At 44.0% G+C, this 20,000-nt stretch overlaps 1 protein-coding gene across 5 annotated transcripts in view; it reads right to left on the bottom strand.

Annotated features, from left to right (window-relative positions):
- The window catches only part of LOC127004430 (uncharacterized), a 138,494-nt gene that overhangs the window by 32,274 nt on the left and 86,220 nt on the right, over positions 1 to 20,000 (bottom strand). Inside the window, exon 1 of one of the 5 annotated variants that reach the window (XM_050872118.1) lies at positions 13,830 to 14,241. The exons of the other annotated variants lie outside the window; for them this stretch is intronic. Within the exon in view, the coding sequence (XP_050728075.1) occupies positions 13,830 to 13,842 (13 nt within the window). The 5' untranslated portion in view covers positions 13,843 to 14,241. Of the gene's footprint in view, positions 1 to 13,829; positions 14,242 to 20,000 lie in introns of those variants that run through there. 5 annotated transcript variants of the gene reach the window in all.

Genomic DNA, 20,000 nt, shown 5'->3' with positions numbered 1-20,000 from the left:
TATCTGGTCTATTTAAAAAGGTAAACAGTAATAACGAGAGAGAGATAACGTGAACCTAAAAATAAACAAAGAAATAAATAAATGAATACATGTCATTCTCTCGTATATCTTGTCTATTTAAAAACGGTAATCGGTAATAACAGAGATAATGAAAACCTAAAAACAAACAAACAAATATAGAAAAAAAAAGATAAATAAAATAATAAGCAAGCCTGTATTAAGGAGGAGCCATATGGACATAGGCCTACTCGTATATCTGGTCTATTTAAAAAGGTCAACAGTAATAACACGAGGGAGATAACGTGAACCTAAAAATAAACAAAAAATAAAGAAAAATAGATAAATACAAGTCGTTCTCTTTAAGAGACACGCCAAGGCCTCTCCTATTGTGCTCGTAGTAGTCTCGTTGTTGCTCTCTCTCCTCCACTCACTGCGCTATCCGTGTGTCATTTCCTGCTTATCTTCGCCCCGCATCTGAAATCCATTACCGACACACTGCAGCCATTCTCTCCAGCATTTTATCACGTCCGACAAACCCATTTACACACCCTGAGATCTGATTTAGGTCACGGCGCTCTCCCTTTCCAACGATAACAAGGGGATTATCATCATCTACTACTACTACTACGACTACTACTACTATTGGGAAGACGACGTTTCATTAGTTTTGTATTCTTTGCTTCATTGTGTGTGGTGGTCAATCGTGTAGTGGTAGTAGTGGTGGTGATGGTGATGATGATGATGATTATGTGGTGTCGAGGACTAAGACATGAATTTAATGATAATGATGGAGAGGACACATTAGAGGAAGCTGATGTAGTGCCCAATGCAATCCTTATCTATACACACACACACACACACACACACACACACACACACACACACACACACACACCTAGCTCTGGGTTGCACCGTTGAAAGGGAAAACGAAGCTATCAGACCAACGTGACTCCGCACCGCCACATCACCACCACCACCTCCATCATCACCACGATCACCACCTCCCCACTATTACCACCACAATCACCCCCCCCCCCCCCACACACACACACACAAACGCACCGCCGCCGCCAGAGAGGGTCAGCGCCAGGCGGCTCAGCGGGTCGCGAGATGCCTACACGCCCTCCCCTCACCCCCCTCATCCCCCTACAGCAACCCCTGGCGCCAGTTCGAGCAAGGCACCTCTCTCTCTCTCTCTCTCTCTCTCTCTCTCTCTCTCTCTCTCTCTCTCTCTCTCTCTCTCTCTCTCTATCATCTGTCTCCTTGACCGTAAAAAAAAGTAACATGTGAGCTAAGCAACGCGACGACCTAAGCTTATAAACTATGCCGTACCGTTACTTATTCTCTCTCTCTCTCTCTCTCTCTCTCTCTCTCTCTCTCTCTCTCTCTCTCTCTCTCTCTGCAAAGGACACGAAGGACACGACACGAACCCAATCAAAATAAAAATGTCAGTCTGGTCGCCAACTGCTGCCTCTTTTTTTTTTTTTCTTTTCCTACTTGTTTTTTGAGTGAGAGCATAACCTCCTCCTCCTTCTGTTCTTCTTTGTATCTTTCTCCTCCTCCTTTGTTTCCCTTCTTTTGTTTATTTCTTTGCTTTTTTTCCTATTTTCCCTTCTTTTCTTCTTTTCCTTTCCTTTTTCTTCATCTTCCTATCTTTTGTCATCTATCCTATTTGTCTTTTTATTTCTCAGTCCTTCTTCTTCCTCCCCCTCTTGTTCTTGTTCTTCTTTTTCTTCACCTCCTCCTCCTCCTTCGTCTTCTTCTTTTTCCTTTTCTTCTTCTTCTTCTTCTTCTTCTTCATTTCCGTCCTCCTCTTCCTCCTCAAGAGCCAGACAGAGGCAAAGGAATCCAGGTAGGGAGGGAGAGGGAGAGGTAGAGAGGGAGGGAGAAGGAGAGGGAGGGAGAAGGAGAGGGAGAGGGAAGGAGAGAGTCGCTTCAGTCGTCGGTAAATATTCCGTTAAGTCCGTCTTCCCATTCAGCCGCAAGAGGAAAACCGTTCATCTGGTTACATTAGGAGAGGTTAGGGTGGTGGAGTTCGGTTCCTTCTCGGTTCCTTCTCCTCATCTATTCTTATCTTCCTCTACTTTAGTTCCTCTTTACTTCTTCTCTTCCCCTCTCCTTCTCCGCCATCCATTCCGATCTTCCTCTTCTTTACTCCCCCTTTTTACTTCTTCCCTTTCTCTTCTATTTTAGTTTTCTCTTCTCCTCTTATTCCATTTTTTTATATAAGTTTCATGTTTTCTTCATTTTTTTTAGTCGTATTTTTCTTCACTCATATCCAAGTTTTCTTTCTCCACTTCATCCATATTTCCTTTCTTTCCTTCTTTCCTCTTCTCTTCTTATTCCTTTTTCTTATATAGTTTTCATGTTTTCTTCACTCATATCCCAGTTCTCTTTCTCCACTTCATTCATACTTCATTTCTTTTCTTCTTTCTCCCTTTTTCTTATTTTCTTTCTTTCTTTGATAGTCTCTCTTTCCCCTCCCCTCTAATTCAGCTATCTTCTTTCCTTTCTGTTTCCCCTTTTTTATTATTCTCTTTCCCCTTTTTCAGTCCCTTTCTCCCCTTCACTTCTACTTCGGTTTTCTTCTTTGCAATCCTAATTTCCTCTTCCCTCCTTCATCTTTCAGTTATCATTTTCTTCATATTCGTCTGTTCTAATATTTTTACTTCTCACCCTCTTCCTTCCTTCATAATCATTCTGGACTCTTTTTATATACCCTTCCTTGTTCCAGTTTCAATATAGTTCTGCTCTCAACATTTATACTAATCTTGTAATTATTAACTTAATCACGTGTAATTATCAACTTTCATCTCTGCTTCCTAATTTTCTCGTCTCATCTTCATTCCTTAATCTTAAACTCCTCCTCCTCTTCCTCCTCCAGCCTCAATTTCCGTTCTGTAATGTCTTCCCTTCTCTCATTAATTTTACTTTTCCTCATTCCCCCTTTCCATTAATATTTTTCATCTCCTTTCCCTATCGTTTCTTATCTTTCATTACCCATTCTTTTTTTTTCTCTGGCTTCCGTTTCCTTTTTTTTTTTGTTTCTCGTTATTTTTTTCATTCTCATCTTTCCACTTTTCTTTTACCTTCTATCCAGTTTTTTTCTTTTCCTTTTTCTTCTCATTTTCCGCGTCTTTCATTCTTCTACTTCTTTCTTTCTTTCTGTCTTTTTCTTTCCTTCTTTCTTTGTGTTTGTTTGCTGTTTGTTTGTTTCTTACGCTTCATTACTCAACCTTCCTCTGTCTTCTTCTTTTCTGCATTTCCAACTCCTCCTTCCTCTTCTACTTCCCTTCTTCCTCCTATTTACTTTTCACCCCTCTTCCTCCTCTTTATTTTCTCCTCTTCCTCCTCTTTACTTCTCTCCTCTCCTCCTCCACCTCCTTTATTTTTTCTCGTCCCCTCCTCCTCCTCCTCCTCCTCTTGTTCCCTTCTCTCCTCTTTATTTCTCCTCCATTGCACGGCTTTCTTCTCCCCTTCCTCTCCAGTGCTTCCTTCTCTCTCTCGTCCTCCTCTTCTCGTTTCCCCTCTAAATGTTTCTCTTTGTGTCTCTCTCTCTTCATCCCCTCCACTTCGTTTCCTCCTTTCGTTCTTTCATTGAGTGCTAATCTTTCGCTTTCCAATTTTCTTTTTTTTATTTCTTTTCATTTTTTTTGGCTCCTCGTTTATAATTCGATGTAATGTGGTTTGTATTTTTTTTTTGTTGGCAAGTTATTTTTCTGTTTTTGATTTATTTTTATTCAGTTCCTTTTTATTTTTATTTTCTTCGAATATTTTATTCAACTCCTTTTCTTGTCTTTTCTATTCTCTTCGAACCCCTCCCCTCCCCCCCCCCCACACCTACACCAACACCCATACCATTTTCTTCATTCTTTTGTAAGTTTTCCTGTATATATATTTTTCTTCCAAATGTTCTCTCTCTCTCTCTCTCTCTCTCTCTCTCTCTCTCTCTCTCTCTCTCTCTCTCTCTCTCTCTCTCTCTCTCTCTCTCTCTCTCTCTCTCTCTCTCTCTCTCTCTCTCTCTCTCTCTCTCTCTCTCTCTCTCTCTCTCCCCCTTTCTTCCCTGCAACTTTCTAATATTTAAAACAGCAGCGTTGCGCAGTATTTCGACTTTTCTGTTACATATTTTTCTTGCATTTTCTGAAAAGTTCCTCAAAACATATTTTCCTCAACTTTCCTGTCATTTTTGCAGTTATTATTCGTGTTTATGTGCATAAGAGTCTCTCCATCTACACCTACTTTCACTACTATTAATTTGTCTCTACTATTTCTTTGATATGTGGTTCTTGGTATTCATTTCTTTCCACTCGCTTCATATCTCCAATTCTCCTCCGTCTTCCATTCCTCCACTTTCTTTCTTTTTCTTTCTTCCTTTGTTTATTTGCTTGCTTGTTTTTTCTTTCTTACGCTTCATTACTCAACCTTCCTTTAATTTCTCCTTTTCTGCACTTCCAACTCCTTTCTCCTCTTCTACTTCTTCTTTCTTTTTATCAAACAATGCGTATTTCTTCAATATTTCTCCCCATCCTCCTATTTTTGTGTTCCCTCTTAAAATCCTTTCTCTCCATGTCTCCCTCTTTCCTCACAATGCCTATTTCTTCTACTTCTCTCCGACCCTCTCATTTTTTTGTGTTCCTTTTCAAAAAGCTTCACCTCCCTTTCGCACTCAATTCCTCACAATGCGCATTTCTTTGACTTTCCCCGACTCCTAAATAAGCTTCATCCCTCTTCTCTCACTCTTTCTTACAATGTGTATTTCTTTGCCCTGAACCCCCTCATCCCTGTTTTTAGAGTTCCTTCTCAACATACTTCACCTCTCTTCTCCTTCACTCCTTACAATGTGTATTTCTTTGACTTCGCTTCTCCTACCCTCCCATCTCTTTCCAGTCCTCCACCTCCTCTCCCTCACTCTCCAGGTCACAATGTCTATCTCCAGGACTTCCCTCTCCCTCACTCTCCTGGTCACAATGTCTATCTCCAGGACTTCCCTCTTCCCTTGGTATTTGTGTTTGCTTGATTAAGATGCAGTTAGTGGTGTTGTTCCGTCTTCCTCAGCTTCAGTCATCCCTCATCTCCTTTAACGCTTCCCACAATGAATATTTTTGCGATTTCACGCGGTCACTATTCTTCTTCCTCGTTTTTTTTTTCTTCTTCCCATCTATTCGATTCTTTATACTTGTGGTTTTTAGTTTTCTTTAATTTTTTTAGCTCCCTCCCTTCTCCCTCTTCATATATATTCTCTCAACTTTCACCCAGAGTCAAAATATATCTCATTTCCCCTCCTCTTTTTTTTTTCTTAATTACTTTCATATTTTGGGGCATTTTGGATGTGTAATTATTGTATTTTTTGGTTCTACTTTTCCCTTTCCTCCTTTTCTATCATGGTCCGTCATTATCGTATTTTCTTCAACTTCCATTTTCCTTTGTTACTTCCATCCTTTCAATTTCGTGTGTGTTTATCGACATTCAATCTCTTGCGACTTGTTTCGTTCTCCATCTTTCTCTTCCAGATCGTATATTTCTTCGACTTCCACTTAATCAGCCAATATCTTTCGCTTATGTTCTAATTATTTTCATCTTTCACGTGGCCATTGTTGTTCCTCGCTTTACTCTTCTCTTTCGCAATGTATCTTCGACCTTTCTCTCTTTCTTCTCTCCCTCACCTCCCTTTCTCCAGTCAGCCAATATCTTTTTTTTTCCTCCTTTCGCTTTTGTTCTAATTATTTTCATCTTTCACGTGGCCATTGTGATTCCTCGCTCTACTCTCCTTTTCTCTTTCACAATGTATCTTCGACTTTTCTTTCTTTCTTCTCTCCCTCACCTCCCTTTCTCCAGTCAGTCAGTATCGTTTTTTTCTCTCTCTCCTTTCTCTCTTGTTGTAATTATTTTCATCTCTCATGTGGTTAGTTATTCCTCGTTTTTTTCTTCATTCTCTCTTTGACTTCTTCCTTTCCTTCCTTTCCCCCACTTCGCTTTCTCTGATCGGTGGAAACATTTTTTTTTTTGCCTCTTTTCTTATGTTCTAATTATTTTCTTCTCATACTTGGTTGTTGTTATTCCTCGTTTTACTCTCATTACTCTTCTTTCACACTATCTTTCTTAGACTTTCTCCCTTCCTTTCTTCCTCGTCTTTCCCAGTTCTCTTTCTCCGGTCAGTCATGTAGCGTTTTTTTTCCTTCCTTTTTTTTGCTATAATCTATCATGTGGTTACTCTCGTTCCTCGTTTTACTTTTTTTCTGTCTACTTTCACACTTTCTTCTACTTCCTATTTTCCTTTACCTCTCTTTCTACACCTCCATTCCTCCGGTCAGTCAGTATCGCCTTTTTTCTCCCCTCTCTCTCTTTTTTTTTTTTTAATTATTTCCATCTTCCATGTGATTATTGTTATTCCTCGTTTTACTCTCCATTCTCTCCTCCTTTGCACTATCTTCTACTTCCTTTCTTTACCTCCATTCCTACGGTCAGTCAATATCGCCTTTTTTCTCCCCTCTCTTTCTCTTTTTCTAATTATTTCCATCTTCCATGTGGTTATTGTTATTCCTCGTTTTACTCTCCATTCTCTCCTCCTTTGCACTATCTTCTACTTCCTTTCTTTACCTCCATTCCTACGGTCAGTCAATATCGCCTTTTTTCTCCCCTCTCTTTCTCTTTTTTTAATTATTTTCATCTTCCATGTGGTTATTGTTATTCCGCCTTTAGCTCTCCATTCTCTCCTTCGCACTATCTTCTACTTCCTTCCTCTACCTCTCCTTCTACACCTCCATTCCTCCGGTAAGTCAATATCGCCTCTTTTTCCCCCTCCCTTCCCTTGTTACTCGCATCTTTCGGCTCATTCCGCTTGACTCGCCCGCTGTTCCTGCCTCCCCTGCCGCCGACGATAAACTGCACCCAGGCCCGAGGGGGAGGCTGTGTTATTACTGTTGTGCTCTCTCTCTCTCTCTCTCTCTCTCTCTCTCTCTCTCTCTCTCTCTCTCTCTCTCTCTCTCTCTCTCTCTCTCTCTCTCTCTCTCTCTCTCGAAAAGCTATGCAAAGTAATGGATGAGGATTGGAGCTGGAAAAAAAGTGCTCTGGCTATTTTTCATTTCCTACTACATCAACATACTACTACTACCACTACTACTACTACTACTACTACTACTACTACTACTACTACCCATATCGCCATCATCATCATCAACACATGAATAAATATACAAACTTTTCTAATATGTCTCTCTTCTCATCCCCTCCCCCTCTTCCCTCCCCATCACCACCACCACCACCACCACCAACAACAACAACAACAACAACAGCAACAGCACCACCAACCACAACACCACCACCACCACCACCACCACCAACAACAACAGTAACAGCACCACCAACAACAACATCACCACCTTCGCCTTCTCAAGTGTTTAGTCAGCAAGCAAACAAAACCAGCCGAGCAATCATCAGTGTTGTTGATCCCTAATACAGATTTGTTGACTTTATCCACAACAAACAACGTGCACCAACACCACCACCACCGTGACGACCACCACCACCACCGCAACGACTACCACCACCACCCTAACGACTACCACCACCACCACCACAACCCTAATGACCAGTGACCTTACAGCAATAACTTCAACTATCATTAACATTTCTAGTACAACAATCACAACTTCCATTACAACCATATTCTACAAAACCACCACCACTACCCTAATGAACACTACCACCACCACCACCCCCACCCTGACAACCAGTGCCCCTACATCAGTAACTACAACTATTATCTACATTTCTTATACAACAACCACTCCTTCCATTGCAACCATATTCAGTAAAACAACCATTACCATACCACCAACCACCACTACCACAATCATAATCCTTTTAAATAATAATGTACAAATAGTAAATAACAAAACCTTGGCACTACTACTACTACTACTACTTCCACTACTTTCCTCAGCTGTCGTGTTAGAGGCCTGCCACCCTTAACGACTTGGCTAACCAGGTAAGCCACAATTAAGGCTGCCATCAGTGCCACCTGGATTGTTATAAATGTTGTGGCGGAGGCGGCGGTGTGGCAGTAGTAGTAGTTGTAGTAGTAGTGGTCGTGGTGGTGGTGTCAATGCTGTAGTTTCTGTCGCTGCTGCTTCTATTATTTTCGTGGTGGCGGTTAATGCATTCTGTGAGCGTGCTGAATTTAATTAGTTCTCGTAAAAGCTAAAGTAAAGGTATTATACAGCTGTTCTCTTGCTATTCCTCCTCCTGCTCCTCCTCCTCCCACTACTACTACTACTACTACAGCAACCTCATACTAATATTCCTACTACCACCACTACTAATTTAAAAGTGGTCCCGTGTAGGTGGCCCGGCCTCTTGCATACTCCCCTGTCCTTGTGTATCCTTGTGTAAGCGGCATAAATGATACATACAACGGAGCGGCCTTGAACGTGTGCAGCCTCGGCCTAAGCATTCTGGTGTTGGTTAGGTGCCTATGATCAGCGACCGTGGCGTAGAATCAAGGTTAGTGGAGCGCAGTGATTTCTACGTTGCTATATATTTAGTGGAAAGTATGGGAAAAAATTGTATCCGTCGAGGCCTGTGTTGGTTGAGTAATTAAGATATGGTCGTTTCATCCAAGCTTATGTCGTTTTTGTAAAGATTAAAAAAAAATGAAGCTACTACACTAATTGAAAAATGTCTCCGTCGGGGCCTGTGTTAGTTGAGTAATTAAGATACGGTCATTTCATCCAAGCTCATGTCGTTTTGGTAAAGATTAAAAAAGAAAGAAACTACTACACTACTGAGCGAAAAATGTCTCCGTCGGGGCCTGTGTGCTATTTGAGTAATTAATAAATGGTCTTTACATCCAAGCTCATGTCGTTTTTGTAAAGATTAAAAAAAATGAAACTACTCCACCACAATAAACGAAAAAGAATGACACAAAAATCTGAAGCGTCAGCTGAAAAAAAAAAAAAAAAAACTGCTTTGGCATGATTCACAGCGAGCAGAAGTGAGTCAGCTGAGGGAAAAAAAAAAAAAGTTGGAAGTGCAGTTTATAATCTTGAAAAAATATAAAACAAAAAAGCAACAGAACGTAACCTTACCCTTTATTATACTTACTAAGCACGACCACTATTGTATACTACCACCACCACTGCTACTACTACCACTACTACCACTACTACTACTACTACAACTACAACTATTACTTCAACTTTTACAACTTCCTCTACCAACACAGATACAGCAGAACCATAGCAACAGACATTCAAACTACCATCACATTGCTCCCAACACCAGTGCCAACACACCACCACCACCACCACCACCACCACCTCCTCCTCCCTCTCTTCCTCCACCACCAACACCCCCGACACCACCACCACCACCTCCTCCCCCTCTTCCTCCACCACCAACACCCCCGACACCACCACCACCACCGGCAGCCCTCATTTTGCCAATTAACGAGCAGGTGAAAATGACCGGAAGAGGAGGAGATGAGAGAGAGAGAGAGAGAGAGAGAGAGAGAGAGAGAGAGAGAGAGAGAGAGAGTTATGGACAGGTGGTGACCATTTAACTACCCTTGCTGCCATTCCTCTCTCTCTCTCTCTCTCTCTCTCTCTCTCTCTCTCTCTCTCTCTCTCTCTCTCTCTCGGGAGAAATCGCTGTCCCATCTTTGTTTGTGGTTACCCTGAAGCTTTCTACCACCACCACAACCACCACTACAACTGCCATGACCACTACCATCACCACCATCACCACAATTGCCATGACCACCACCACCACCACCATCACCACAATTGCCATGACCACCACCACCACCACCACTACCATGACCACCACCACTATCATCAGCGTCCCTACACACCCGTTACTAACCGCTTTAATCTCCCGTGTCTGCTACTAAACAAAACACATTTACATACACCATTTATCATTGTGATTAGTTATATCCACTACTGATGATGTTGCTGTTACTACTACTACTACTACTACTACTATGTTACTCTTGCGATACTACTAACCTGCTGTTTTTACTACTACCTCTGATACTTTTACTATTACTATTACTACACCTACCGCTACTATTATACTTTTACTACCTTTACTACTACTACTACTACTACGCGCATACGCAACAAACAAATAATAATAACAGAAGCAAACAGAGCATGACCACCACCATCATCACCACCAACTTTACGTGTCTCCACTATCATTATCACCACCACCTCACCACCACAACAACGCACCCTATATAAAAAAAAAATGGAAAAGTATCATCACCTCTAGAAAAAATAAATCACCACCACCACCACCACCACCGCCATTCCGTAACAAAAAAAGAACAGGAGCGCGTATGATGTATAGTTATTATTACCAACACCACCACCACCACCACCACTGTCGCCCCCGATTGAAGAGATAAATCAAACAGTCTGCCCTACAATGACGTTTTCTATGATTGAAAAGGTGTTGTTACGGTGATTTATCGTTTATGACATCAGTGTTGACTCGTCTGTGTGTGTGTGTGTGTGTGTGTGTGTGTGTGTGTGTGTGTGTGTGTGTGTCCTCTTCCTTTTTTTTCTTCTCTCAATCCCTTTAACATCTTTCCCCAATCCTCTTCTCCATCCCTTTCTAATCCTTTTCTTATCTTCCTTCTTCCTTCCAATCTTTTTCCCTCTCTTTCCACATTTTCCCTTTCCTTCCCTTAGCTGCCTTTTCCTTTCCTCTCTTTCTTTCCCTCCTCCCCTCTCTATCCCTTGCTTCTTTTCCTGTCTTCCTTCTCTCTCCCATTCTCTTTCCCTTCTTTACACAATCTCCCCTTCTTTCCCTTTCCTTCCCTAAGCTGCCTTTTCCTTTCCTCTCTTTCTCGCCCTCCTCTTTCTATCCCTTACTCCTCCTTTTCCTGTCTCCCCCCTACCTCCCATTTTCTTTCCCTTTACACAATCTCCCCTTGTTTCCCTCTCCTTCCCTTAAACGCTGCCTTTTCCTCCCCTCTTCCTTTTCCTCCTCCCCTCCCATCCCTTGCTTCTCCTTTTCCTGTCTTTCCTCTCCCTCCCATTCTCTCTCCCTTCTTTACACAATCTCCCCTTGTTTCCCTTTCCTTCCCCTAATGCTGCCCTTTCCTCCTCTCTCTCCCCTCCCTCGCCACAACAAAACCATACCGTTATCCTCCCCTCTCTCTCCCTATCCATACTATTATCCATCCCTCCCTTTATTCCTTCCTTCATCTCTCCCTCTTTCCGCCCTCTCCCTAACACCCAAACTGCCATTCCTGTACAGCGCGTTAGGCATTTAAAACACACACACACACACACACACACACACACACACACACACACACACACACACACACACACAGTGGCGCTTTTCATAAATGTAGATCATGTTTGTGAATAAAGCGTTGAATCTGAATTTGAATCTCTCTCTCTCTCTCTCTCTCTCTCTCTCTCTCTCTCTCTCTCTCTCTCTCTCTCTCTCTCTCTCTCTCTCTCTCTCTCTCTCTCTCTATCACCATCACACTTCCTCTTAGCAACTCTAGCTTTCGCAAACACCAGCATGACATCACCACCAAACTGCTACTATCAACACCACCCCCACCACCACCATCACCACCACCACCACCACTTCAACAATCACTTCCCTCTTCTTTACCATCACCACCAAAACTGTTCCTACCATCAACACCAACCACATCACCTTGAGTACTATCATCACCATTCTCAGTCTCAACACCAGCAGCTCCATAATCATCAGAAATTCTACACCCATTATTTTCTTCTCACCATCATCACCATCATCACCGTCATCACCGAAACTCACACACTGTCAACACCCGGCCCCACCCACCACCATCACCACCGATATCACCACATTTGCTACGCGTCTCATCACCAACATCACCGAATCTATCATCACTTCAGCTCTTTATCACCACCACTATCACTATCGACTCTAGCACTCCATTTCAATGTCACCACAATCACCGCTACGGAAGTAACTCACCACCATCACCATTAATAATTTTTCTCTCATTTCAATATCACCACATTCACCACTACAAAAGTAACTCACCACCACCACCACTACCACTACACTCCTCCCATTCAACGTCTCTTGGTCATCATCACCACCACCACCACCTCCACCACCAAAAACTTATCACGCTACCTCCTCCTCCTCCTCTCATCACCACGACCACCCAAAAAAGAAAAAAACTACTATCACTTCCTCTTTTCCCTCCTCCTCCTCCATCCCTGCCACTTCACAATATTACTACTACTCATCTCTCCCCTCTCCCCCCCACCTTCTTCCTCCTCCTCCTCCTCCTCCAATATTCCCCTCATCACCGTCTCCTAAAATCGTCCGGTAACCCAATCTTACGCGATCTACCTTCTCCATCACCAGCACCTGCTCTCTCTCTCTCTCTCTCTCTCTCTCTCTCTCTCTCTCTCTCTCTCTCTCTCTCTCTCTCTCTCTCTCTCTCTCTCTCTCGTCTCCCCCTGTTAAGTATGCAAACATGTCTTCCCTCACTCTGTCGCACCTTCTTCATCTCCTCCTCCTCTTCCTCCTCCTCCTCCTCCTCCTCAGCACTTGCACGTAAGGGAAATAAATGGAGGAGGAGGAGGAAGAGGAGGAGGAAGAATAAAATGTGGAAGTAACACAAAATAAGGCCACACTTATCACACACACACACACACACACACACACACACACACACACACACACACACACACGTATAAAACGAACACAGGGAAACTCACAGCATCGAATTTAACTTGCACATGTCAAGACTCTCTCTCTCTCTCTCTCTCTCTCTCTCTCTCTCTCTCTCTCTCTCTCTCTCTCTCTCTCTCTCTCTCTCGTGCCAACCTCACACTTCCTCTCAAACTCCCCCTCACTTTCCTCGTCTACTTGTCTTTCTTTCCTTCCCTCTTAGCTTTTTCCTTCCTCCTCCCCCTCCCTCTCACCCTCTTCATCTCATCCCCTCGCTCCTTCCTCCCCTTCCTTCCCTCCATCCCTCTCAATCTCTCTCCCTTCCTCCTTTCTCCCTTCTCTCATCTTAAACTCAAGCGTGTTTGTCAAAGTCGGAAGCAGTTTCATGTTTTTTTATCATTCTGCAAGACGAAGAAGGAAGGAGGAGTTGGAGGGAGGAGGGAGGGAAAGGGAGAGAGAGGAGAGGAGATTTAGTGAGAGGAAGGAGCAATGAATAGCGAGATACAGCAAGGAGTGAAGTGATGTAGAGGAGGAGGAAATAGATGAAGGGAGAGGGAGGTAAGGTATTTAGCGAGAAGAGGAGGAGGAGGAATGAATGGGGAGATAAACAGCAAGGGGTGAAGGTGATGTAGGAAAGGAGGAAGTAGATGAAAGGAGGGACGGAGGGAGGGGCGGAGGGTCGGGAGGGAAAGAGATGCAAGGAAGGAGAGGGAGAGGAAATGGCGAGATGCTGGGCTGAAGGGAGGGAAGAAGGAAAGAAAGAGGGAAGGTTCAGCAACAGTGTGTGTGTGTGTGTGTGTGTGTGTGTGTGTGTGTGTGTGTGTAAAGAGGGAGACGAGGAGGCAAAGACGGTGGGGTTAATTCAGGAGGAGGAAGATGAAAGGAGGAAAAGATAGAGAAAAGAGCAAATAGTGTGTGTGTGTGTGTGTGTGTGTGTGTGTGTGTGTGTGTGTGTGTAAAGAGGGAGACGAAGAGGGAAATACGGTGGGGTTAAGGAGGAGGAAGATGAAAGGAGGAAAAGATTGAGAAAAGAGCAAATAGTGTGTGTGTGTGTGTGTGTGTGTGTGTGTGTGTGTGTGTGTGTGTGCGTAGTGAGCAAGCGGGCGTGCAACACAACATAAACATACCGAAGAGTGACATGATGACTGGACTGGATGACCGAACGACTTGACTGGCGGAGTAAGTGGATGACTGTGACTGATCGGCTGACTGACTGACTGGCTGAATGGGTAGGCGGGTCGTTCAGTGGTTCGATCTCTCAGTAAACGAACGAACAAACGAACGATGCACCACGACGACCATCACCACCACGTCAATCAGCACAAGGGGTCGTAGGTTGCTCGTAGGGGCGCCACCTCCGACACGGGGCACTAAGGGGGGCGTCAAGGCACCGTCCCGCACCCCAGCACACCCCCTCCCCCCTGGCACGCCCTTGCAACACACCACACCGGCCAAACGATCGCCTGGCACGTCCCCTCTCACACCACAGCCACAAGACACCGCGCGTACACGTCCACTCCTCACGCCAGCCAGGAGGACACTGAAGAAGCTTGAGCCGCGCGAGGGGGGGGGGAGTGGGTCCGTGGGAGGCACTGACGAGGGAGGGGGAGAGGGAGCAAAGGGGACTGGGGACGGGGATTAGGGGAGGGTGCAAAGGGAGGGAGGAGTTAAAGGGAGAGAAGGAGGAAGGGAGGAGCTCAGCTGGACCTCGCCTGGCCCTGGCAACGGATAGAGGAGGAGGAGGAGGAGGAGGAGGGTAGTGGATGAAGGGATTTAGAGGGCGGACACTTGCTGTGGTGGTGGTGGTAATGACGGCGGTGGTGGTGTGGGTGGTGGTTATGACAGTGGTGGTGGTGGTGGTTATGACAGTGGTGGTGGTGGTGGTAATGACAGTGGTGGTGATGGTGGTGATAATGATGGTTTTGCTTGTGGTGGTAGTGTGGTGGTGATGATGGTGGTGATGGTGGTGGTAGTGTGGTGGTGATGGTGGTGGTAGTGTGGTGGTGATGGTAGTGGTAGTGTGGTGGTGGTGAGGTTGTGATGGTTAAACTGCAAGGCGAACACACACACACACACACACACACACACACACACACACACGCGTTAAACAATCTTGTTGAATAGTTTGCTGATTGAGAATAAATACATATATAAGCAAATAGGTAAATAACTGCCTGAACGACTGAATAAATAAGTGATTGCATGAGAGAGAGAGAGAGAGAGAGATGCTAACAAACGATAGATACAATGCCCATCTGACATCATTATTGTGCTGTAATTTATATCAACAATGTCGGCGTTCCCACAATAATTAGTTTCATCAGGTGGCAAGCAAGCGTAAGAGAGAGAGAGAGAGAGAGAGAGAGAGAGAGAGAGAGAGAGAGAGAGAGAGAGAGAGAGAGAGTGTAACAATGATGAAAGGAGCGTTTGTTTCTTTCATTCCTCACTCTCTCTCTCCCTCTCTCATTCACTCCTCTCTCCCTCCTTCTCCCTCCCTGTTTATGGCTATTTCTTGTTATCTCGGAGGGGAGGAGAAGGGAAGGAGGAAAAGAGGAGGAAAGAGGAGAAGTGACGAGGGGAAAAAAACCGATGAGAGAGAGAGAGAGAGAGAGAGAGAGAGAGACAATCACACCATTTCACCCCAGATTACACACCTGAACAAGCTACCTACACGTTACGCGTGCACACACACACACACACACACACACACACACACACACTGATGTAGCGATTGAAGGAGATTGTTAGTGCAGGTGCAGGGAGGAGGAGGAGGAGGAGGAGGAGGAAAACTATGAAGGAGAATGATGAAGAAATACTGATACTACATGACACACACAGAGAGAGAGAGAGAGAGAGAGAGAGTGTGTGTGTGTGTGTGTGTGTGTTGCAAGTCGAATACAACAAGGCTTTTTATCCTTGTTTTTGAGTTTCATGTTTTCCTCTTAGTCACACCCTGCTCCCTCCCCTCCCCCCTCCCCCCTCCCTTACCCTCTCTCCCCCTCCCTTACCCCTCTTCACCATTCCTCGTATATCCCCCTTTCTTGCTTTTTCTCTTTCATCCTCCCTCATCCTGCCTCACAACCCTCCCTTAACCCATTCCTTTCCCTCCCTTTCCTTGCATCACGTTTCCTCACCCTGTCCCCTTTCTTTCTACTCCCTCACCCTTCCTTTCCCTTCACTGCACTTCCGAATCCTCCTTCAGCCTGACTTGTGTTCCTATACTTCACCAAATTTTTTCCCTTCTTTATCGTACTCACCAGCATTCCTTCTCTTTTTGTAGCTTCTCTCACCCCCTATTCAGAAACTTATCCCCTCTACACAATAACCTATTCTATCTAAAGAGTAAACTATCCTCACAGCACGGTAACCTAACCTCACTATTCACTGACCTGACCTCACTGTAACCTAACACCACTATACAATCTCTCCTTCACCTTGTCTCATTTCTTTCCATTCATCATAGCTTACACTCCTTCCTCACCCTGTCTCGTATCTCTTTCTCACCCTATTTTCAACTTTCTTTTCTTTTACCTACTCACCCTTCCTCCCATTTTTTTTCCTTCTTTAATCTGGTTCACCCCCCTTCCTCACCCTGCCTCTCCTTTCTTCCTTCCTTTCCCTCACCCTTTCCCCTCGTCCTTTCTGACCTTAATTCACCCTACCTTCCATTTTTGTTCACCTCTTCACCTTTGCTCACACTTTTTCCTCACCCTGCCTCATATCCATTCCTCACTAGCTCCTATTTCTTCCTTCTCCCTTGGCCTACCTATTAATTCACCCTACTCAAGCACTTACACTCCTTCCTCAACCTGCTCCATATCGCTCCCTCGTGCACCTTATCTCCCATTTCATCTTCTTCCCTCACCCTGCCCTATCGCCATTCTTCATCCTTTCTTCTTTCACCCTCCTCAAACATTTTACACATGACACTCCTTTCTCATCCTGCTCTCTACCTCTGCTTCGTACACCTTTCCTCTCATTTTCTCTCTCTCTCTCTCTCTCTCTCTCTCTCTCTCTCCCCCAGCTGTCACGTTTTCTTCATTCTGCTCCCTATCTCTTCCTACCGCACCCTATCTCCCATTTCTTTCCTCTTCTCCCTCATTCTGACTCACCCTTCTTCCTCCTCCTCACCCTGGTTTGATAGGTTCAGAAAACACATAAATCCTTCCTAATGGCTTGAAGCTAACGAGTTAAAAGCCCCACGATTAATGGAAAGAATAATTAAAGAAGAAAACGTCAAATAAGTTTTCTTCGTATTTTTTTTCTGCAGCTACAACTAAATTATTTATGTAGCTAATTAATTAGTTCGTTTTTTTCAGCATTTTTGTTTATTTTGAGCACAAACTTTTACGCTTCACTGGGTTGTTATGATACTATATTTGTTTACACACACACACACACACACTGAACCCTCCCCCCACACCCACACCCACACACTGATCCCTCCTCCCCACACCCACACACAAACTGACCCTTCCACCCTTTCACACCATAAAAAAGAGCAGCAAAAAAGCCACCTAGCCGTAAAAAGGGGAAGCCCAGCACACAGTGAGGGGAGACGTGAGGGGTTGCGAGGGGTGAGGGAGGGGCAGGGAGGGAGGCGGGAGAGAGCGGCAGAGGGCAGGCGGAGGGTTGGATAGGCCGAAGCAGGATCAGAGTTTTATTTCCCATTTATCCATTGTTTACGCTTTAAAATGAGAGAGAGAGAGAGAGAGAGAGAGTAATCAGGAAGCCCTCGTGGTTATTAGCATGACAATAAACACTATTAATTAATGTTTAGGCTCCTCTTTTAATTGCTTTGTCTCCACCTCCACCTTTTGCCTTCAAGCTCTGCCTCCCTCCACCCTTCTCGGCCCCTCCCATCCATCCATTCTTCCATTCTTCCTTTTGTCCCTCCTTCTTCCTCTATCAATCCATCTTTCCTTCTCTTTCCTTCTATTCCTGTCTTCACTCATCAACTATCTCATCCATCCTTCCTTGGTTCATCCCTTTATCCCTCCCTCTACTGTTCCTTTATCCCTTTTCCCCTGTATCCATTCATCCTTCCTTCTATTCTTTTTCAACATTCCTCCATCCATCTCGTCACCTATCCTTCATCCGTCTTTCATTCCTTCTCCTTTTTTTATTCTCTCTCCTCCTTGCTCCATTCCTATCTTCGTCATCCCTCCTTCCTTAAGTTCTTTTTTTTTTCTCAGATAGCTTCTCTATTCGTCCCTCCTTCCTAAATTATTTTTTTGATCACTTCTTCCCTTTTTAGTTTCCTTATGCCTTTCCCTCTCACGTCTTACTTCTATTCCTTCATTTCCATCTTTGCTTCTCTTCCTCTCCTCGTCATCTTCCTAGCCATCGTTTTATTCTGCATTTTCCTTTTCTGATATTTTTAATCTGAATACCGAAATGGTTTGTGTAATCTTAATCTTTTCCTTGTTTCCTTCCTTCCTTCCTGCATCCTTCTCTCTTTTTCCTTCCTTCCTTCCCGCGTTTCTCTCCTTCCTCTTATAACCTGTCCAAAGCGTAAAGAAAGAGTTCCCAACCTTTATTATCTTTGTCCACATTCACCCTCCGTCCCCCTCACACACCCTCCCTCTCTCCCTCCCTCCCCCTCTCACAAACTCTCTCAATACACACCCATCATAATTGTTCCTTTCCTCGCTCCTCCCATCCACTCTCACTACGTCTTTATTAAGTCCTCTCTCCTCCCCCAACCCCCCCACACACTCTCCTCCTCCACCATCCATTTCTTCCTTTCCTCATTTTACCCATTGTTTTCTCCTCTCTCTCTCTCGTCTCTCTTCGTTCTGCAAGCTTCAGTTTCCGCTTCCTCTTCTTCATTTTCTTCTTCTCCTCCTCTCTCTTTTCTCTTCTCTCCCTTCTTCAGTCGTTTATTTTATTCTTCTTTCCTCCTTTCCCTCCCTCGTCCATCTCCTCTCCTCTTCCTCCTTCCCCTCACTCTCTCTCTCTCCTCTCTCTCCTCTTCCTTTCCTCATCTATTTTATTCTCCTTTCTCTCCTTTCTTCACTTACACTTTCCTCCTCCTCTCGTTTTCCTTTCGTCTTATTCGTTTTCTTTTCCTCCCTCTTGTCTCTCCCTTCTTTCTTCAATCTCAACTCCTCTCCATTCCACACTTTCCTCCTCCTCTCCTTTTCCTTTCCTCATATTAATTTTCTTCTCCCTTTTGTCTCTCCCTTCGTTCTTCAATCTCCACTCCTCTCCATTCCACACTTTCCTCCTCCTCTCCTTTTCCTTTCCTCATATTAATTTTCTTCTCCCATTTGTCTCTCCCTTCGTTCTTCAATCTCCACTCCTCTCCATTCCACACTTTCCTCCTCCTCTCCTTTTCCTTCTTCTCCTCCCTCTCTTCTCTTCTTCCCTCCTTCAGTCGTTTCTTTTACATCCTCCTCTCCCTCTCTTCCTTTCCCTCCCTCGTCCATCTAAATGTTTATCTCACTTTGCTCTTTATCTCCTTCATCTCTTTACCTCAACTTTATTATCTTCAACGCCGTCTTATTTTCTTCTCCTTTCTTATAATGACCATTCTTTCCAGCCCATCATTTCTCTTCCCGCTCTTTTTCTTTCTCTTTCTTCATTCGTTATTCCTTTCCCTTCTTCTTATTCCTTGTTCTCATCCTTTCGTTTAATCATCATTCTTTCCAGCCCCATCATTTCTCATCCCACTCCTCCCTGTTTTTCTTTATCGCCACTCCTCTTTCTTCTTCTTCTTCTTCTTCTTCTTCTTCTTCTTCTTCCTCGCTCTTATCCTTTCTTTTAATCACCATTCTTCTCACTCCTCATCGTTGTTCATCTCCTTCTTCATTCCCTGTGTCTTATTTCATCGCTACTCTTCTTTCTTCTTCTTGTTCTTCTTCTTCCTCGCTCTCATCCTTTCTTTAATCACCGGTCTTTCCATTCCCTCATCATTCCTCATCTTCTTCCTTTGTCTTCCTTCATTTGTTACTCTTCTCCCTTCTTCTTCATCGCTTCTCTACGTTATTTTCAAGTGTATTAGGTTTTATTTTTTCTATTTCCTAACCTGAGAGTATATACAGAAGTTATCCTTATATTGTATCAGGCACTGGTTAACTAAGTCCCACCTGTATTATGTTGTTCAATTTTGGTGCTCATATTACAGAGACTTAAGACACAGAGAAAGATTAGGAGGAAATACCTTTGTAGTCATTTAGGAATATGCGTAGCAATGGTTCTAAGTTAGACAAATTCAGATTTAACAAAGACATAGGCAAGAATTGGTTCACCAACAGAGTGGTGGACGAATGGAACAGGCTAGGGGGCCATGTTGT

The sequence above is a fragment of the Eriocheir sinensis genome, chromosome 28, assembly GCF_024679095.1.
Source record: "Eriocheir sinensis breed Jianghai 21 chromosome 28, ASM2467909v1, whole genome shotgun sequence".
Lineage (NCBI taxonomy): Eukaryota > Metazoa > Arthropoda > Malacostraca > Decapoda > Varunidae > Eriocheir > Eriocheir sinensis.
The sequence above is the reverse complement of the archived record's forward strand: the minus strand, read 5'-3'. Positions and strand labels throughout refer to the sequence as shown.